This window comes from Hylaeus anthracinus, unplaced genomic scaffold (assembly GCF_026225885.1).
Source record: "Hylaeus anthracinus isolate JK02 unplaced genomic scaffold, UHH_iyHylAnth1.0_haploid 4, whole genome shotgun sequence".
NCBI lineage: Eukaryota > Metazoa > Arthropoda > Insecta > Hymenoptera > Colletidae > Hylaeus > Hylaeus anthracinus.
The window spans coordinates 6,125,384-6,147,305 of NW_026535289.1; the positions used below are offsets into that span (position 1 = coordinate 6,125,384).

The following is a 21,922-nucleotide window of genomic DNA, read 5'->3' on the forward strand; positions in this document are numbered from 1 at the left end:
CAAGTCCTTCAATCACATTTTTAATTTTTTAAAACTATCGATTACTTTGTTTATTTAGCCAACGTGTAGTAACCACGATGACGGCGAAACAACGGCAATAATCCAGTGCAACGTTTGCGGAAACCTATGTGCTGAATGCGATCGAATTTTACATTTGCATAGAAGAACACAAATGCATGTAAGGCACGTTTGCAAGGAGGAGGAGGAAGCCATACGGGTAGATCTCCACGAAGGTTGTGGCCGAACGAAACTGTTCTGGATTTTGGCCCTCGCCGACAGCAGAACGTTGAAAGCGTTGGTAGAGTTTCGCGATGGTTCACCAAGGAAACCAGTTGGCGCCACGTCGGGAATCTGCAGATTCTGTGGCACCACTGGGAACACAGGCTTGCTAGCGATAGGGAACATTTGCTCGGATCACGATTGTCAAGAGCACGCTAAAAATGCGTGCAGCAAGATGCACCTATGTGGACACATCTGTGGAGGTGTTCGAAACGAGAAGACTTGTTTGCCTTGCCTCCACAGATGTCTACCAGGCAGCGATTTGAAACAAGACGCCGACGACATGTGCATGATTTGTTTCACGGAGGCTTTGTCAGCAGCCCCAGCGATTCAGTTGCAATGTGGTCACGTTTTCCACCTGAATTGCTGTAGGCACGTTTTAATGAAACGATGGGTAGGACCGAGAATAACGTTTGGATTCTCCCTGTGTCCGATTTGCAAAGTGCCAATGGAACATCCGACCCTAACCGAGCAGTTGACAAGTATTAACGAGTTGTACGAAGACGTTAAGAGAAAGGCTTTGATGCGAATGGAGTACGAAGGATTACACAAGTAAGTACCAGTTCTGAACAAGTATCGAAAGGTACATATAGGTGTTCGTTAAGTTTATACTGTTATTTCTGTAATCAGGGCTGAAGCAACGTTTACTGGCGGAAAGTACCACCAAGATCCTGCTGCGTATGCAATGGAACGATACGCGTATTACGTTTGTTACAAATGCCAAAAGGCCTATTACGGTGGTGAAGCTAGATGTGACGCACAAGTAGGCGGAGAATCGTTCGATCCCACAGAATTAGTATGTGGAGGATGTAGCGACGTGGCAAGGGCTCAGATGTGTCCGAAGCACGGGACAGACTTCCTGGAGTACAAGTGCCGTTATTGTTGCTCAGTGGCAGTCTTCTTTTGCTTTGGAACCACCCACTTCTGTAACCTCTGCCACGACGACTTCCAACGTGTCACCACCATTCCAAAAGGTGAACTACCTTTGTGTCCCGCAGGTCAGTCTATTCCTCGAGATTTTTCGTTTCCTCTTAATTTAATTTTCTATATATCTAACCGCAATTGTTCGTTTCATTTAGGACCAAAGGGAAAACAACTCGAAGGCGACGAGTGTCCATTGCATGTGAAACATCCACCAACCGGAGAAGAGTTCGCGCTAGGTTGCGGCATTTGCCGTAATGCACACACTTTTTAAACATTTTCGAATTAATTAGATATACACAGGATATGCAAACTATCTCACGATTTGTACTCGATGTAACGCGGTTGGTGATTCTCGGTGGATCTTATCAATGCAACTATATTAATGCAACTGGACCTATAAATCGATGGGTATCCTCGTAATAATTACGCATCTCTATTCGAAGTAAAAGCTACGGTGTGTACCGATTTTTTCGAGAATCCTTATAATTATCGCAATTGTGGAATTGACGCAATATAACTGGATGCAGGAGGAATAATCAAATAGTCTGAACTGAATAGATACAATCATGAGTGAGAATCTGATGGTGATGCGTGAAACTCTAATACTTGTTAAGTATTACATAAGTCGTTTTTATTGGTAATTTTAGAAATTACTAAAACGCATAGAGGAAAGATAGGAAGAAAGTTGTGCGTGTATTAAACTTCCATGGAAAGTGAACAATGAGAGGGTACACGTACATAAGTCATGCGATGTGTAGTGATTTGTTTGGTAAAATATTCTAGATGTAAGTGTTTAATTTAATGTACAGGTTGTTCCACCAAAAAGAGTATACCTTGATTTGCTCTTTTGAATAATAGAGAAAAGGGTTGCCTGCAGAGTTGTATGGTACTTCAAATATTATAAATTTAGACTATTGTATCCATTTAGTAACATTAACTTAATATTCAAATCTCCTAAATATCGCTTCCCACGAACTAGTGCCATCGTATTACTCCCCCCACGAAGAATGTACAACTTTTGTAAGTAGCACATCTTCCTATTACTTGATACAGCAGATACGTTGAGGTAACTTGTTTCTAGCGGGACACCCTGATAATATAATTCTCTACACTATTTGAGATATATTTAATTATTATCGACAATGATCCTAATAAGTTATGTATGTAGGTAAATTATGTATGTGAAAGAAGTGTGTTATTTAAAATTGCGAATTAAACTGTGAAGTCTACATAAATTAAAGCAAAAAAATATATATATATAAACTTGAATAAAATAAAAAGTACAGTTTGTGCTTTATGGAATGTATCAAGATTCGAATTGTCGTCATTCAAAATAGTTATAAAATTCGCATTTCTTGTCTTTGAAACTTTCATTTGTTTTTTATACTTTTCCAAACGTATAGTATGTGTACCGTTATGTTTCCGGGTGTTATTTATTTGGTTACCAGTGTAATTGCCTTGTACTACATGCGCTGTTTGTAAAAATGGTAGAATCGCTGCGTATATTCGTATACAGATGTAATGTGTGAACGATAATCACGCATTAAGCGATGGTTGTTATTATTTGTGTTTCAATCTTGTGCAGATCAAATGAAAGTAATGATTGCGAAAAGATATTGCCTTTTACTCACCTGTTGCCTCGTGGAGAGCTGGGATACCTTGTCGAATTCCGCTGTATGGTGATACAACGCCATTACGCCGTAAACCATTGTAGAGTATATTCGTGTTTTGTTGAACCCTCGAAGTATTAATACTTCAAAAATGATACTTAAGCACTTGATATTCGAATAACGATCACAAGCATTCGAAATTTATTCGTGGCATTCGAAAACTCACAAAATAATCAAGAACTTCAGACTCTCACACATTCACGCTGCACTTTCTTTGAAAATGGTGACCAAACGATTCGAGAATCAAAAGCAGCGCACTTTTCGACTCCCGATTGATCGATCCAAGATGGCGCGCGGGCAGCAGCGCCGCGGCACGGCAGTTAGTCTTAAGCAGTGCGAGGTGTAACGTGTGTGTGTGCGCGCGATCCTGACGTTTTTCGCCTCGATCAGCGGTAAGTAGCCTTTATTTACGAGTCGTGCAACAATAGTTACATAATTCCCGAGTCGCGTGATCCGTGTGTACACGTTGTTCGGTTAGCCTTTGGCGGGAAATGTGTGTTTTCTGATGGGAAACGTTGGTGTATCCGCTCGGTCGGAGATGATCTCCTACGCACGTTCGTGCCACCCTGCCAGCACTGGCTGTCAACTCGCTCTGTTTATTTTTACCACGAATCGGAGCCAATTACAAGCCGGGTGATAGTTTAATTGACCGAAATTACGTGTCTTCTTTGTTCAGTGAAGAATTCTCCAGTCAAGATTTACGACAACTGGCGTTTACCGATCCGATTCTTTACGAAACATTCTACGAAAAACAATAACCGGATCATCTGTATTTAGACAATGATTGTGCGCGTAGCTAGTCTCTCTGATTCATGTTTTCAGAGTATATCAGTAAGATTTTATTATCACGATAAAGAATTCGTGTTAAGTTGTCGTCTGCTGTGTCGATACTTAACCTCACTCCGTTCACTTGACTTGGAGTACTGTCACGTTATAGACGCTTTCGAGGGTATAAGGTCTTTGGTTTCCGGTAGTCGATATCGCTTATAGCAGTCAATGTCACCCTGTTTCATTGCCATTCTTTTTAAGAGAATTCATTTTAAATGACATTTCTTGACATAATAATACGTCTAAAGACACTGGATATTTGTTTTCGATCGGTCGAAAAGACGTTACTGGGTCGAACGATTTACATGTAGCTTTAATATTAACCACCACGCGGTGTGAATCACGATCAAAGCCAGTGCCGCAAAAGTAGTTCCTGTTCAGTAAATTGCTGCTCCGTTTGGTAGGGTTAACCTTCCGGTGGCACGCGAAACAATGTTCAGCTTTGTTTCGGATGCGATAAGACTGTCAATACGAATATAATGAGCCGGGTAGCTGGCAGACGCGTTTAATTTTGTACTTTTTCAACCGCTGGCGTGTTTATTATTGTCGCTCTGGATATGGCATCGCACGCATTCCTAACGAATCGGTGGCATGTCCAGGCAACCAGGAGGGAACCCGTGACTAGAGCATTCCAGTGGGAAATACCCTCTTCGCGGGACCCGTTTAGATTCACGTGAAACTGGTTTTAGACACGTGCGTACCACGCGGTCTAATGCATTTCACGCGTCTCACGCATCCAAGAGTCGAGCACGCGCCTCTAGCATACGGAGTGAACGGCACGCACACTATCATTCGCACCGACAGTACACTTTGCCAGCAATAATGAATGACTCGTTCTTGTCTGTTTCCGTTTTCTCGGGAAACGCGTTGCTCCAGGCCAGTGTTTCTCATACTTCTCACAGAAACCCTCGATAAAGGAACATTCTTGGAGGTCACTCTGCGGTAGAATCAGGGCTAATTATAGAGAACAGGTACATTCTTACCGATTTCGATGATTTTTAAATACGTTGTGGAAATCAACATTTTGAACAACATTATTTTATACATATAACCGTCGCTCGGCCTTAGTTTCCGAGATATTTGCACTGTTTGTTCAATTAAAAGTACAGGGCTTTGAAAACCACTGTTTCAGGCGGCGAGCATAGGAAAGACTACCTGACACTGAAGCTACCAGCCTTCTATTCTTTGTCTCGTTTAATTCAACTTGCATTTCTTTGTTTTCTTTTTCGCACTTAACTCGCATCAGGATCGAGTTTCTCGAGTTTAATTAAGATAAATGTCTCATTTGTCGCCTCATGTTTTGACAGTCGTCGCTCCGAATGGAGTTAGAAAATTCCGTGTACTATTTTTAGCTTCGTTATAAGATAAGATTTCTTATACGAAGTACAAGCACTATCTTTTACTCTTTTTATTAAAACAGTTACTTGCATCTATGTTTAATATTCATAGAAACTAGTTTGTAACTGGTTTAAATTCGTTTATAACTCGAAGGGAAAATAACCTTGCAAAACATTAAACTAACTTTAACATCGCGCGTATCCTGAAAACCAGTTCCACTGGAAGATCATCTTGTCCCGTTATTTTTACTGATACACATGCATTGCATCGTGCCATATGTCGCGACCGATACCTGTAAAGAAATTTACATTCGGACGGTACCATTTGGTACCACCAAGCACGTCATTGCAAATAGGGCTTATTCCGCTTCTTTTTCGCGAGTTTTTTCTCCAATACTCGCCGCAGAAATATTTTTTCACACTTCAGTGTAATGTTTCATTGCGTAAGGTAAGTACATTAATGTTACTGCTGTTACCGAGTTTACGATTTGAGGTAATCCTCTCGCAACCAGCCTCCGTTCCACATTTTTTTTCTTCGATTAACTGCATTGAAATGTTTGCGTTTGGAAATTTAATATTTCATCGTTCACACTTTTCCACTCTTTATACTTATATTTTGATCAGCATTCAAATTATGTTTCAACGCTACTTGTCGAGTAAAATGCAAGTTTTGTATAAAAAGTATTATTGTAACAGCTGTTAGCTATGGTCTTGAAACAGTCAGAAAAAGACACATCTATTTCCTCTTCGTTCTCGATTAGAATTCCTTCTGATGTTCTCCATGTCACCATTTGCTATCGAGTCATCGCATAGCTCTTGTCAGCGAGTCGATCGCGTACTTGGATCGTCGACGCTAATGAGAGTGCGTCGTTGGTCTTTCATCCTTCCTGAATTTTCATCGCAGATGTCCCTCTTCCTCCTTGCCCGGCGTTAGAAAGTTGTAAACCCGCCATTAACGCATCGGTGACCACTCGGAGTGCATTAATTGGACGCGCGTCGCCTACGACGACGAATGGCTCAATAAATGTCTTCTCGTGTAGACCGCGGCTCATGAAATATACAGGACAGACAGTTTTTTGCCTTTCCCGCGTAAAAAAAATTCTCGGCGTTCAAAAACAGAACACTTTCGAGACCGAATTTCAACGAGTTCGACGAAATCGCGCCGGTCGGGCGACTTTCGAATCGGGAATTAATCACGCTGGATCGATCGTGGACGAACCCCACGGATTTGGTTAACAGATTTTTAGACGGACAGAGAATTGACAGAAAACGGACAGTATTATGCTCTCTTTTTAGGGTATTTCTAAAATACACGTTGGGATTTGGGAATCCTGTTGGATAATTTTTAAAATAAAATAGCACCATTTTTTTTAGATACAAATCATAGGCGGATATATTAGATTTGGTATTGTTAGAACGTTACATTTTTACCAGAAGAGTATGGCGAAGGTCCATTATCTTTTCATAACATGAACATTAACAAAGAAACAATGTATCCTCGCGTATCTACCATCTCTGTATTTGGAACGTATTATGTATGCAGAAATTATAATGTCCTGATGTTGAATTTTCAAAGATAGCCTGTTTTAATACTCCTCCACGAATCCAAGAATTAGTACAAGAAGAAGACTTCGACTTCCTGCGTTCTTAATGTAATTCCCCAGCTCAAGGACATCAATTTCAATTCTATGAAAGAACCTATAGTCTTTAATTTCCTTAAGCGATTCAGGCTCTTTCCACGCGGGTAGTTTGAATTGTATCACTGGATAGGATCGCAGACGTTATTTAAATCTCGGGTTTCATCGCATTCAGAGTGTGACTGTGCACCGTTTATTGTAATTACGTTAAAGCTCCGTCAACGCCACCGTTCTCATTACCGAGATTAACGGCATTTTAATTGCTCTCGGGTGTACTTAAGGTATGGTCCAACCGTCTGAACTCCTGTTGCTGAGCTTTTTGTCGGTGAGAAATTTTCAAGTCATATAGACGAATTGCAATGATTTATTCGTGTTAATTGAAAGTTGCGTCAGCGACTTGTCGCGTGCCTGAAGCATAACTTACTGGTAACTTAATCCAACATTCCATTGGCTAAGTATACGTATCATCCATCAGAATTCAATTCAACTTTCGAAGGGTTTCCCAAAGAAGGCTTCAAGATCTTATTTTTAATAACAAAATGTTAAATGAATACTTAAACGGCATTGCATGTACTTTCATTTACACCCTTTGCACTCGAAGCCTTTTTTACTGATATCTGGCGGCAACTCGTGATGCTTTCTTAGCATTCTATTGCCACGAATGCTAAGCTTAAATTGATTTCGAAGATGAGGTCTTTAATTTGAGATTTGAAGATCTGGTCACCCTTACCCCATCGACAATCATTTTATAAACTTAAACAAACATTATTGCTGGTTGATTTACTGCGTCAAACCTGAGAGTCACCTCTCGGGGGCGAAGGGTTAACGTTCTTTTTCGAGAACACTTTACTATACGAAAATATATACAAACTCCGAAATGGAAAGAATATTATGAACCATACTCCAAGAGATTTTAAATAAGAAAGAATAAAGCTTCGAAATACGCAACTAAGGAATCCATACAGAATCTCCCCACGAAATCTGATGATTATCTCGCATTGAAACCTGAAGCGTCCCAATCGATAACGAAAGGTCCTCGAGAGGGTCGAAAATTCGGAGATCGCCGGGGTTGGTCGCAAATTCCGTTTACTTTGCAATTCATTCGAGGTTTCTGTCGCTTGGAACCGGTCGACCGCGATAATTCGCGACCTCCCGCGACCCGGGAACCGCTGAAAAATCTCGAAGGCCAAGATCAAGGTCCGCGGAAGCCCTCGGCGGCGAAACTCGTTACCGGTTCGCAGAGGCGAGCGCAAAGTTCGCGCTGGACGAAGAGGGAGAGAAGGAGCGCGCAGATTCGCTCACGCGTACACACAGGTGCGTGGAACCAAGGTGAATGCGCCTTGAACGCCGTGGAGCACCTTCAGTCGTATCCTCTTCTTCTTCCCTTCAACACCGGCGGGACGGTACATAGCCGGCTACGGGGTCTCGCGTGACGCGATTCGAAGCGTTGCTCATTTCACGGGACTCCTTTGATCACGAAGCCACGGGAGTGTTGCTGGTTACCGAGAAAGAGCGATTACGGTTGCAGGTGGGAGCACCGAGGAGAACGTCGACCAGTCTCTGTGTTTCAATTTACAAACTTGGATTTCAATTTCAATTTGGTCCTTTGAAGGAGACCGATAATAACTGGGAGAAACGGAGCACGGGACTGTATCGATTAGGGATAAGTGATTCCAGATTGTAGATATAAGGTGGGATTAGATGTGATAGAATAGAATGTTTATCGTGAAGTGCGAAGGTTTGAAGCTCGGGGCTATTTTTCCTGGACCCGAAGAGATCGAGTGACTGGAAGACGGTTGAGAAATGGGATGCAGAGGGACCAGCGATTCCGAGGGTGAAGGCGACTTGTGAAAAATTGGTGGGAGACAGTCGAGGGTGATAACGCGTCGAGGGTAACAGCCTTGGATACCACGTACACGTATTTCTTGAGTGCGTGGTGTCTAAATCATTCAGAAGCATATATCTAATACTTAACTGCTGAGCATCTTCAGGCCATACAAGTTCCTATACAAAAACCAAGCAGAAGTACCTCTCAAAGGAAAAATAAATCTTTTTACTTGTATAAGTTTTCATTAAAATAATTGTGCGTAGATGAAGAATTTTCTCGTACCACCGCCAACAAAGAAAGCTTGATTGTAAGGCTGAATTTGCGGAAGAAGAGGACCGTTAAAAAGATCCAACAACTAAAAACACCTACTCGTGGACGAGGTGTCTCGAAAACGTTCTTGATTGGTCGCATTGATTCGTCACGATGCTTCAACGCGAACACCCCTATAAAACGAGTCGCTAGTTTCTGAGCATTCGAGGAAGCAGTTACTGACCTAGGGTCGCGGAGTCATGAATATTGAGTGCCAGACTGACTCGTGAATCATGTCCCTCCCCTTGCATTAACACGTAGTTCGTAATTAAATAGCAGCGTTATCTTACGATAGCCTTTTATATCATCCAATGTCGTCGTGCATGTGAATCTTGCGCTTCGAAACTTATACTTTTATACTAATAACTTATAAAATTATACTCTTTGGGACTTCAAAACGGGAGGATCGAAAGCTCCACAGCTATTTAATAAATGGTGTGTGAGTTAGAATGTTATTTTCTGTGAGTTGTGCTGTATCGGATCGATGAGTTAGGATTGGAAGTAGCGTGATTGTGAAAATTTCTAGAGAAGAAAATATTGGTGAATTTCTGTGATATGGGAGAGGAGCTTTACCATGATCGTCGTGACTTCGTCGGAGATCACAGTGGTTGAAGATTTTTCAAAGGACACCTTAGGAAGGTAGGTCAACAAGGTCTTTTAATTTTCCAGATTTACGTCAATGGATAAAAATTGCTCGCAGTATAAAATCAAAGATACGAATTATATGTTAGGCTTTTCTCGTACGAGAATTCTCGAAAGTAAGAAAAGTCGAGAAATAACCAATTACTCGGCCGTTGACCCAAGGAGTAATCCTTTATTCCAGACTTTCCTAAAGTGTTGAGTTCTCTAGACAGGACGGAAACGTTCGATACTGTTAGAAACATCACCGTTCCGAGCATAATCGTTCGCATTATCGCGGAAGCGTGACGCACGGACGTCTTCCGATAAGGGTTATAGTCCTGCTCGAGTTACGCGAAATTACGCTAACGTCCCCCGAGATACACGAAGTCTAACGGATACAACGATCGCAGAGACCACACAAGAAGCTGGCCAAGAAGCTGCGCGTTATTTCTGAGGATACTCCACGACGTTCAAACACTTAAATAAATAAAGACATTCCTGTGGAGGGCGTTGTGTTACACGAGAAGAAATCCTTCGTCATTTTATTTTTACACGAAGAAATGTTCAGATCATCATTTCTATAGCTTCTTAACTCAGTTAATAAATAAAAATATTCATCATTTTGACTCGACGATGCCTTACCCTTTAGATAAGTGTTTTTTCTTTGGCACGCTCAGTTTTTAAATAGATCAGTCAAGTAACTTTTGAAACATCGTGTGCCCCACCGCAAGATTTTCTTTTCGGACTACAATTGAGGACGCACAAAACGTGTTTGGATAAAGGTTATGATCCTGCTTGAGTTACACGAAATTACACTAACGTCTCGCGATGTACACGGAGTCTAACGGATACGACGATCGGAATGGACGCACAAGAAGCTGCACTTAGCCTCGCACGGCAAGAAACGACATTATTTTACGGTATTGTTACCGCGCGATTTCTATCCCATGGCATCCAAGATGACGATCTTGCGCTCCAATCGAGTTTTTCAGATGCTTTTGAATTTTTGGTCCCAAAGCACCCCGGGTTATCGAGAAACGCGAAAAGGCCGTGGAGTAAAATTTTGATCGATAAAAGAGCACGGTTTGCGAGGGTTTGTTGACTCGAGAGCCCCATTCCGCGCGAGGCGGCTTTATCGTTGAAATTCACCTCAAGACGACAGGAAAGAGACGAATGGATGTTTTTTAGGTCGGTGAAATCCAACGGGTCGTTTCTCCGTCGCGGATAAAGCAATCGTGTTCGCTGGTCGTCGAGCGCGATCGAAAGTAGATTCGGTGCCGCGGTCTTTTAGTCACGATCTCGCGTAGAGTGGCGTAGACGAAGGTCGACCACGAACTTGGCCTCGTTCGGCCTCGAAATCCTAAGCGCACAGGCTTCCTCGTTTATCGGTCTGTCGCTCAAGCAAGAAATTTCGAATCGGAAGTGACCCAAACGTAGTCGATCGTAGTCGTTTTTGTAAAAGATACCTTGGGGAATAGTCAAACCTTTCAAATATTGACATTTCTTCAACATTAAACCCCTAGAAAATGAATGACTGTATTCATTGGAGGATTTCAGTTACGTAAACGTGTACATTTTTATCTGATAGTCTCGACTTGGGAGATCTTCTATACGAAGGAAACGAATTTATTTTTTACGAGCGTCTATGACTTTTTTTTTCTAAGAAACTGCTGATGATGTTTAACGTCTGAGATTTGTAATAATTTTTAAAATAATCCACCGAATGTTTTTTTCTTTATAAATCCCTGAAGAGAACCCTTATGTCGAAACGTTGAAACGTAGCAACCCCCTTTAAGTATTGTACCCCAGCGAAAAGAGTGTCACAAACGCCACCCTTTTATAAATTAGTAATACCTATCTTTTTAAAAAATCAGTCGAGTTGCTTTTCACAAAAGCATACGATCTTCCGTTACATCTCGCAATCACCGTTAACCTGTGGACCACGTAGTATAATTGTACAAACGATCGCACGAAAATCGCTACGTTCACGGTATAACGTAGGCTGAAAGTAATGGATTGATATCATCATTGTTCTCGCAGACGTCTCTTTAAATAGAATTTAAATTCGCATGAACGTCGGGCCGGCTGTCCCATTTGTCAATACAGCTTCCCCGGAACGCAGGAATGTTTGGACGTTGATTTGTTATCTCGTTTAAATTTTTGTCGAAATACCGGTTGCACGGAGGGAAGGCACGGTCGATTACTCATTCGAAACGAATCGCGTCGACCTGCATCCTAGCGCGAGACCAGTGTGACGATGATTCGCGACGGTGAATCATTGATAAAACGCAGACCTACTTGGCGATTACGCTCGCCAGGATTCCGCCTAATGGCCCCTTCGAACCGGTATCGATTATTACGGAGGTCTGCGGCTTGCACGGTTTAAATAACAGTTTGCGGAAAGACTGACAAATTACGGTTTGAAAAGAACTGTTGGAATTGTATATTTCTCTTCTTCAGAGCGGAGCTTGTTAGCTTTGAATCGACTTAATGCCGTGATAAGTTAAGAATACGTAAATAGACATCAAAATCTCCCAGATGTGAGATCGAAATAAACTCATTTTCAGTATTTTAATAAAATGGAATGATTCTTCAAGTTTAAAGGCGTAGGTTTTGTTTAGAATACCATAAGACGTTTAAACGCTTCTATTTGAAAATCTATACTTAAAATGAAGTCCACGAGGTTGCCTACAATTCAAGGGATCATTCTACCATTTTCTTCTACAAGACAGGTTCAACAGAATTTAAAGTCAGAGACGACGAGGTGGAAAATGCACCAGTTAAACGAACAATAAGAGCAAACGGAAAATGGTTGCCTGCACGACGACGTCGTCCATTAGAATTCTTCTCGGCACCCGCGACAGAAGCAATTTCTCGTTTCCTCGGTCGTTCCTCGACCGTTTCCCCGATTTTCCAACCAGAGGGGACTCGACTTACTGCGTGCACGGTTTAACAGTCCAGCAAAGAAAACGCCAAAGATAGGACATACATCATCTTGGTGGTTCGAGGGAGAGGAGAGGAGAGGAAGGCACATGGTCAATTAAAGGAAGCACGCAGTCCGGAACGAACGTTGCTCCACGAAGCGTCGCTGCTCCCGGATGCATCCGCGTAAATCCGAATATGCATGCCCTTCTTTTGGTCAGACTTCCTGTGGTGAAGTGGCCACGAAACGAATTGGACGACGCAGATGATGAATACTCCTTCCTGGACCGCAAATACACGCAAAGTGTTCTTAAAGTGTGGCTTGATCAATATTAATTATGTATATTTTGGAGCACCAGAAAGACAATATTAACTTCACTGCATTTTCTGAGAATGGGAAGTTTAATATTAGTTGTACTGCAGATGAGAAGGCTACTGTTTTATTTTTACTTAGAACAGTCGTTGGTTGTAACGACCCATGTAGATTCTAAGGAGGCCAGAAACGCTATTGATCAAATCGTGTTCGAGGATCACTGTTAGTTCCTGGTTCGGTTTGTTCGTCGGTTCGCAGGATTCCGTAAAGGTTCCCAGGGAATACCAGTCGCGCGAGAGGATGCTCGAGGACAGTACAGTAAATTCTCGAGTTACGCGGTCTTGAGTTACGCGCGTACGTAGATGCGCAGTTATTTCGTATTAAACTTGAGATAACGGATCGAACATAATATTCGGATGGCATCTTTCTCGTTGACGTCTACGAGGAGAGGTAATCGTGGACAGAATGTGCGAAGGAAATTTATTATTACAAAGTAAAATAAACGTACACTCACGAAGTTCTAATAAGGATCCCTAAAGAAAAGAGCCTCCATGATGTTCCATGGACGACATAACATTGCATTCGTCTCAATTGTGACATTGTTAACATGGGTCAAAATTAACCCAAATCCACTGACTGACGTATACTCATGTCGATTCCGAAGAGGTCAGACGTAGCAGTGATCGAATCCCGTTCGAGGATCGCGGTTGGTCGTTGGTTTGATCCTGAGGATTCCGCAAAGGCTGGATGGAGGTGCACGTGGACGGTGTATCGATATGTTTCTTACGCAGAAGCCCATCTCAGCTGGTGGAGTTCAGTATAGGTGAGGGTCAAGGAGAGGTCAGAGGGACCGGTATCACACACGGGTACCGCCTGCCTTGGCCGTTGGAACCCTCACGATAGTTCCAACGTAATCCCATAAAATGAAACATACGTTCGCGGAGATATATAAAATATATAATGTTTATCGCGACAGTTATTGCACGCTGAGTCTGCGGTAGAAGAAGTTACACCGACTTCCAGTAGCATTCCTGAGATCATGGGTATTGTGTTCATAATTAAGCATTATGTCGGGTTAGTTGGAAAGTAATCTTGTTCGCTGAACCCTTGCCCTTTTATTTAGCTTCTGTTCAATGAACCGTTCTATTTTTGTATATTTTAACGGGGCGAATTAAGTCGATAAATTGAAAAAGAAAGAATTGAATTGGAATATGCAAGGTAAAAATCTACTAGTACTAATTTTCCAAAATTTTCAAGCTTTCAATCCCTCCTTTACGTTCTTAATTATACACGAATTCGAGGTATGTCATGGTTAAGATCATGTTCGATTCCAAGCTACCTTCGTGAATAAAATTTGCACTAGTCCAAACATCGTGTCGGATGTTCTTATTTATCCAAAGCAAACGATACACGAAAAATCAGAGTCCACGAGACGAGCATCTGACGGTTGTAAATCTTTCGGAGTTCAGCCGCCATGAATGGCGAGCATGAATAAAACATGCTCATCACTTGGAAACAAGGTGGCCAGGGAGCGAATCCAGAGGAAGTCGATAGGATTTCGGGGCACGTATCTTATACCCGAAGTAGTCCGATTTTCTAGACGGTATTGGAACTTTCTCGCATACTTTAACCCGTCTGCCTCGCCGTTTTTCAGCGCGACTTCATTTACAGAAGATTATACACCCTTCTCATTGTTCCAACTCGGGTCTTAATCGCATTATCATACTTTCCTTTCCGCTTTTATAACCTTCCATCGCGGCACTTATTCTGGGTATGTGTGTCGTGAAAGTAGATTCCTAAAACAAACGATGGAAATTTAATCGTTGTTTGAAAACACTCGTCATTCATTTTTACTATCCACGGTGCATGGTTTAGTTAACGAAATTGGAAATAATGTCGTATCATTTTTCATCCATTATTAAATTGTAATCGTGAAAGCAATCCGAAAGCAAAATGTTTTATTAACGTTTACATCCACGATGAGGACATACTTCGTGACAGTCATCCGTATTTTAATACATATATCTAAAACAATGCGTAATACACCACATAAAGGAACAGTGTCAGTGATGATACAACATTCATCATAATTATTTAAGGAAATCATTCATCACGCGGTGAAACGATCGCGGTTAAATATTCATTTCGGTATTATTCTCTCAAACCATAAGTTGTTGTTACTTTTCCTCGCCAGATTGGCTTAAATTTGTCGTTTCCCTTTACGCGCAATCATAATTTTCCTTTGGCGGTATAATCTCTCGCACAGTGGTATTTACATCGAATGATGCTGCATTTTCTTTAGACTCGCCTTACGTACCGCAGGAATGCGAGGTGATTACGACCAGCGACACGGGATGATTGCTAAGGACTATTTAATTCTTCGGTAGAACGGAAATGTTGCAGGGGTTGCTTAGCTTACGGACATGCCACGCTAATTAGCACGTGCACACTCGGTTTCATTTTATTCGCTGAACTATGTGATTCTATTACGTTCCGTAAATGCGTAAGCGATAAGAAAAATGTACCTGTGCCTTGAATACCAACTGAGATTCAAGGAAAATATTTTAATTGAAATCCCAAATTCACGTATTTTTTTAAAGCTACATTTCTAACACTTCTTAATTGAATGGTTTCAATTAAGAAGTGTTAATGAATTAAACCTTATTCATTTAATTAGACTTTCATCAAGATTAATCCTTCGAAATTGAATGTTTGTACTTCTGTACACGTGAAGATGTTTCTTACATATTTATACTTCTAATTAGCTGTTAATTCGACGCACTTTTACACGTGTTCCTTCACGCTTTGCCTTCTTGTTTATGAAGATCGAATCGTAAAATAAATTACTTTACAATTGATATATTGGAACGATACCAATTATTATAGTAATTGCGAAATACAAGGGTACTGTTTATCACGCAATATGTTAATCGAAGCGTTAACGATCGGTGCATGTCGAGTGCTTCCTGGAGCTCAAGTATCCGCCGTTCTTGAGTGGCTGAAACAGTGAACAGGGTAGACACTTGATCTAGTCCATTCCTGAAGGCTGCGTCGCTTCTCCGACCACCCTTTCGGTGCTGGAACAATACCAGTGAATTGTGTTTCGAGTTCATTGGTACGAAACATTGTCTCCAAGCAAAGATCATCAGAAGACACTTGAAACTTCTAATAGCAAAATTTTTATCCAAACTGCTTCTATTTTGCTCGTCTTTGCTTTAAACAATATAATTAGAAAAAGTAATATACTCGATTGTAACGTTAGGTTTCAAATTAATGTGTAGTTCCGCTAGAGTTGGTAGATAACAGTTGTTAGTTGCATTAACAAGCTTTCCTTGAAAATTTTTACCGCAATCAGTATTCCACGTTCGATTCTCCTTTTTCGTTTTGGCGATCAGATTCCTACGTGAACTAATTGACGTATAATATTTCTTGACGGTATAAAGTGCTGAGATGGTCCGTTTCTCGCCTTCTAATGAGATAATCGACATAATGAAACCTAAGTAGTGCGAAACTAATCTTTGTTGTTAGTTTGAGCCGTCAGCATATACGATTGCACATATCTTATGTAATCGTTATTAAATTTAGCGAGCACGTTTAGAAAACAATTTTTAATAAAACATAGCAACAGTAGGTGTTGCCAGATCGAACCAAAAAATGTTTATTCGAGTATATATTGACTCATGGTTGCATAAATATTGTATGCTTTCATTTATCACCGATTAGGTAGGTTTTGCGCGCGATGTAGTAGGGGTTGGCGATCAATAAAAAGCGCGCTTACGTGTTTCATCTAGAGTTTTCGTCCCGATATAAACTCATTTTCCATCGCATTACTCGTTACCATTAATTGGAACATTTTATCTCGTCCAATATGGGTCCGTGCTCCAAGAATTCTCCAGCGGCGTAGTCGAGACATTTTTTCTCCTCTGTCTGCGTTCACCCACACTCGACCAGACTCTCTGGAGATCGATTCTTTCCCACACCATCTTCCACATAGTATGCTCGTACTTCGTTGCGTGGATAGCGCGTATAAAATTTCGTGGTACACACAGGACAAAAATATCGGTCTCCTCGTCTATCGTAATTATCGGAATCAATCGTAGGAGCACTTTTTATTCGATATTATAAAAATTCAGGTGGTAGTAGGGAAATTAATCGTCCTGATAGCTTTCAATTTAAAAAAACATAGATTTATCAATGCATGTTTGGGTCCATAATGTAGACCTTGTTCAAGATAATAATTAGTAATTTAATTGGACTAAAATAAAATTTACAAGATTGTTGCTTTCCCTATAGTAAACATCCCCTCCTCCTATATTCAAATTGTTTTCGATGCCTGAAGCATTCCAACATCTAAACACACATCAAATCCAATTACTACCACATTGCAATTTGCTGGAGTGTAGACTCTTGCCGCTGACTGTATATCAGAAATCGATGTCGACCACCTTACAAACAAGTTCCACGGTCGATGGGTAAAAATTGTTCTGTTAGAAATGCGTCAGAGAATACGTCCAAACTGGCCGCGAGGTGTTCGTTCGCGCAATATAAATACCATTCAGTAGTTTCGTGTTTCCAGATAGGATTCACCATGGAGACGTAGACGACGCTTTTCGACGCGTGCAATGGACTTGCACGTAGACGCGCGTTTCGGACTATGGGCGCCGTCGCAGAGACGACACGACGCCCAGCGTCGTGCCAGTACGCCGTGCGACGTCGTTCGTACGGCCGAGCCACGTGCTTCCGGTTCCGTGCTTCCGTTCTCCGAGTCGTCGCGTGTGTGATGCGTCTTTCAGTGAGTTGTTCGACTTCCTTACGTGTCACGTGAATGTCCAAGGCGTGCAAGCAGACGGCTAAAAGGAAGTAAATACTCTGAGATTGTTTCTTGAATCTCCCTATAGCAGTACGAATACATTTACAACTGTTTACCATAGGTTGTTGGCCCGTGTACGAATAAATAGAGATCAAAGTTCAGTCATTATCGCGAGCAGATTTAATTAACGACGTTTCGACTTTTTTAATTATCTGGAAAAGGATTAATATTATAGTTTCAAGTGAGTGAGTCACGTAAATGCAATTGTGTTTTTTGTCGGGTTTGGGTAACGATGAGTACTTGTTTAGCTAGTGGATGAACAAGTGCTCCAGGTTTGTTTGGTAGCATAGATGGTCCTCTTGGTTGGAAGAATCTTTTGTATACATTGTTTTATTATAATATTGTAAATAAGTCAGTCTAGCACATAACAGCTACGTGTAATAATAGGCTAGGAAGAAGGTGATTCCTCGAAGAGGGCTCCATTAAGGTCTACCTAAACTTTGCAAACTTGTCTAATATCCAATAAACAAGGAGTACCCCCAAGGATTAAATCCTTTTTACCCCAGCCATCATTATAAGCTACAGACAAGAGGATTGTCCGACCTGCCAAGCAAACTTAGACTTGTTTACCTATTAACCACATAATTACTCACAACAGGTTCAACTTTTATGTCTGGGAATAAACGTTAACGTTTCACGAGTGAATCAATAAACGTAATCAAAATGTCTACACTTGTAAACCCTGATGCACAGAAGCACTTCAACCGTTATGTTTCCATCTCCTTTGGATTCCTACATACAATATGACTTCCATTATGCACACCTGGTTGCAGGTGAGAAGCTAACAGACTTCCACGCACCACAAGCCCTCATCCTCGTCCCATAAAGGAAGCAATTTAAGCCTAATTCGTTTTAATGAATAAATCATGGGTAGGAAAGTCTTCGCGTTTAAATAAAAATAAATCACGCATTGTATTGCATTCGAACATCCATTGTATCAGTTTATTACGTTAAGAAATGTTTAGGGTATCGATATCAATCATTTTAACGAAGATACACAGTTTTGTGAGACATCATCGTTTTGTTCTATTTACCAAGTGTTAACTCGCTTCCTGGAGATTCGTGTATCCTTTTTTTTTTTTTTTTAATGGAAATGTTACGCCATTTCCATGCCTCGATATTTGATTTGCTCCCCTCTTCCGGTTAGCGGAGTTCAACGTTTGTTTCTCGATCAAAGGATTTCCCGTGACATTTCCTACGGCCTCGCACTCGACTCGCGTCGGAATTCCCTTCGAGCGTATCGTTCTCGCTCAATTTGAACGACTGACTGCAAAATCTGCTTTTCTCGCGTAGATCCGATTACATAATCCGAGTTCTTTGTAGAGAAACACTAGCAACAAACTGTTCCCGCTGCGCATTATCGGCCGTATTAGCGAGCGATTCAGTCGTGTAATGACGGAAAGATTACACGGGGGATGCAAACCGACAGATCGTGTTCCCAGAGATACACGAATTGCGGTTTGTCTGCCTTCGGTGATACATGCCGCGTCGTTCTCGGTGTGTCACTCCCTGCCAGCTATGGACAGGATTTTAACTGAATTATAAACGACGTACAGAAGCTCTGCATAACGATTTATTTCAAGTTTCCACGCGAGTTAGTTGTCAGTATTAATAAATTTCTCAAGAATTAATAGTGGTCGTGTAGTTTCATCGAGTCACTCTAAGCTCTTGCTTGGACAAATTTAAGAAATTTTATTAATATTAATTTAAAAGTTAGGAATCGATAAAAATTCCTGTAGCTAGACAAAACATACACGAATATATGTAACAAGTCAGAAGATAGTAGGATCGAAAGTTCTCGTCCAAAAAGTGTTCAAGCGTAGTTCAGTTTTGGAGGCTAGACAGACTTCACCGTTGAACTTCATCCGCTTCGTTCGATTTCGTCTGGCCGTAGCAAGCAACCGTTCGACAAGTCGCGGCGAAGCTACTTTCGCGCTTTATCGACCACGCCAGGGTCGATTCATTCCCGAAACAATAGGCGAGGGTGGTGAGGACTCGTCGGAAAGAAAGGGTGCGGATTCATCGAGTAAACCTCGATCTACCCCAAGACCAAGGCCACGTTTAAAACGCATCTTTGGCGGTTCGAGAATTAAACGAATATTTATTCGAAGAATTGATTTGCGACATTATTTATTAGTATTCTTGTATTTTGGTATCTCTCTCAGATTCACTATTGTATATAGTTACTTTGTTATATTCAGAAAAAATCTTTCGTGTATTACAATTATTTTCAATATTATCGCTATACAGTGTCTTAGAAAATAGGATAAACAATTGCTCTTGGTGGTGTTATTTTCGCTACGCTAGAAAATTTCTAATCGTAACCCCAGACTCCTTCGTCGAGGTTGAATGACAGGGATGGCCAGGGACGAACCCTCTCCGCGTTCATCCCGACGCAGACGTTCCTGGCAATGAGAAAAATCCGTGATCCGTGCTCTTCACGCAGGGAGAGTCCGCGAACAAAAGGCTGCCCGTCGTCGATTGCCCTAGAGTGAATGGCATGTCATGTTGCTGACGAATTACGTTGCCATTCTTCCTTGTACGCGTGCGGTGGAACGATGGTTAATCTTGACGGGGATTGACAGGACGTTGATCTTCTCGTGCACTTGCTCGAAAGCTGAATAATCTCTGTCTCGGGTCTGAGAAATGCAGTTTTACTCTGCAATTTATGTTATGGACACCGCAAGTTCTCACCCCTGAGGTGCCGAGGTTTCTCCTCTGAAAGAATCCACTTCCAAGGTTAGCGCCATCAGAAAACAATCAGTTAAGTAATAGATCCGCGGTGGGGTTGGTTTAATGTGTCGTCTGGTTGTTCATCTCGCAATGGAAATAGCACGAGGGCAGATTTCGTGCACAGCCACTTTGTAAAATTGCTCTGGGAAGTCGACGAGCATTTCCGATTTTATTCTGGCAGCGCTTCGCTTCTGCTCCTCTCCTCTTTCACCGTCTCCAACGATTGGGAAACAGACCGACAATATGCTTGCCATTTTTCTGCTTCCCACAATCGCGGGCTGCCTACGCGCTCGACCTCTGCAATTGCTGCTCGCTTCGAGCCCAACAAACAACTTCACGGAAATGTAACGACAAACTCGATTTTCATCGAATACGAAGGGATCTTGAAGAAAATTTAATTTATTTTACAAATGGAAAACAGAGTTTCTTTGCAATGCAAGAAACATCTTCATTGGCGAGGAACAAATCTCTCCTGCAAGGTGACTCTCGGTCACCACCAGATTCGACGCAGTAAATCGACCAACAATAATGTTTGCTTAGCTTTAATTATTTTGCAACTCGAAGTCTCTGAGGTGAGGGTGACTTAATTTTCAAATCTCAGATTAGTTTATTCTAATCTTAGCATTCGCGGCAGTAGAATGCTAAGGAATCATCTCGAGATGCTGGTAGATATAAAAAAAGGCCTCGAGTGCAAAGGGTTAATAAATTTAGGACTCTGTTTCACGCGTAATACGAGGAATTCTCGTTCAATTTTATTCTTTTCACGATTCATGGATCATTGCACTTGATTGCTCAACTGTAAACACATTTGTCATCCGTGTTCAATGATTTCCACGTCGAGGCTCGGTGATCATCCGGTATTTATCTAGTAACCGTTAAGACGCAGAGGCTCCGCGATACGGAGAGAGACAAATGAGTTGTGACAGCGTACGTTTCGCGATTCAAACGAGCCCGGCGACGATTTCCCGGAGGCAGTCGGTCTACCGGAGGAATTCGTGCCGGTCGAAAAAGAAGGAAAAAGTTGTCGCCAGTCAGCTATCTCCTTGGGTAAACGCGTACCGCTGCCGAGATCCGCGGGTCAAAGGTGAGCCAGCTGAATACCTCCATTACTGGGTGGGTAATGGCTCCTTTACTCGTACCCCGCCGCGAAGAAAGCCCGCAACGCGGCACCGTCATTCACCAACGAGGAGACCGGATACCCTTTTTTGAATCACTATCATGGTGGTGCACGACACGCAGGTAAATTTGCGGAATCGGTCCAAGAGCGTACCGGGGGCGTTGACCCACATCGTCCCGCTGTGACTTGCATTTATATTCGGACACCGTGTGCGTTTCGTGCATTACACCATTCAACTCGGCAGGGAAAGTTTTTAACAATTAATTGTATAGCATTTAACGAACGAATACCTTCTCTAATTGGAGATCCGGAATTAGAACTCTTTGCAAATTATAAATCGGTACGTGTAGAATAAATTGTTGTCAACGTGTAACGCATAATTCGATCAGCGCTTCTGTGATAAAATAATTATGTTACCGCAAGAATATATTGATAGTTTTAGTAATGGATGCTTATCGTAGCAGTAACTTTCGACTAATAAAACCTTCTCCCTTTAACTAATGGCTAATTATAGTCAGTTAGACCTACTTGTTA

The 21,922-nt window shown here is 41.7% G+C and overlaps 3 protein-coding genes across 7 annotated transcripts in view; 2 read left to right on the forward strand and 1 right to left on the reverse strand.

The window, feature by feature from the left end:
- Window positions 1–2,513, forward strand: part of LOC128895046 (E3 ubiquitin-protein ligase MYCBP2) — a 278,943-nt gene extending 276,430 nt beyond the window's left edge. For all 3 annotated transcript variants that reach the window (XM_054157264.1, XM_054157265.1, XM_054157263.1), the window contains 3 exons: window positions 59–831; window positions 910–1,277; window positions 1,359–2,513. In XM_054157264.1, the coding sequence (XP_054013239.1) occupies window positions 59–831; window positions 910–1,277; window positions 1,359–1,474 (1,257 nt within the window). In that variant the 3' untranslated portion in view covers window positions 1,475–2,513. The remainder of the gene's footprint in view (window positions 1–58; window positions 832–909; window positions 1,278–1,358) is intronic.
- The window catches only part of LOC128895051 (uncharacterized), a 48,589-nt gene extending 45,511 nt beyond the window's left edge, over window positions 1–3,078 (reverse strand). Inside the window, exon 1 of the mRNA XM_054157274.1 lies at window positions 2,835–3,078. Within this exon, the coding sequence (XP_054013249.1) occupies window positions 2,835–2,912 (78 nt within the window). The 5' untranslated portion in view covers window positions 2,913–3,078. The remainder of the gene's footprint in view (window positions 1–2,834) is intronic.
- Window positions 3,079–3,187: 109 nt separating this feature from the next.
- Window positions 3,188–21,922, forward strand: part of LOC128895049 (WD repeat-containing protein 47) — a 92,790-nt gene continuing 74,055 nt past the window's right edge. Inside the window, exon 1 of one of the 3 annotated variants that reach the window (XM_054157271.1) lies at window positions 3,188–3,265. Coding sequence is in view for 2 of the 3 variants with exons in the window: in XM_054157268.1 (XP_054013243.1) it covers window positions 17,494–17,528 (35 nt within the window). In the remaining variant the exon portion in view is untranslated. Of the gene's footprint in view, window positions 3,266–16,749; window positions 17,529–21,922 lie in introns of those variants that run through there. The other 2 variants (XM_054157268.1, XM_054157269.1) reach the window with 2 other exon arrangements.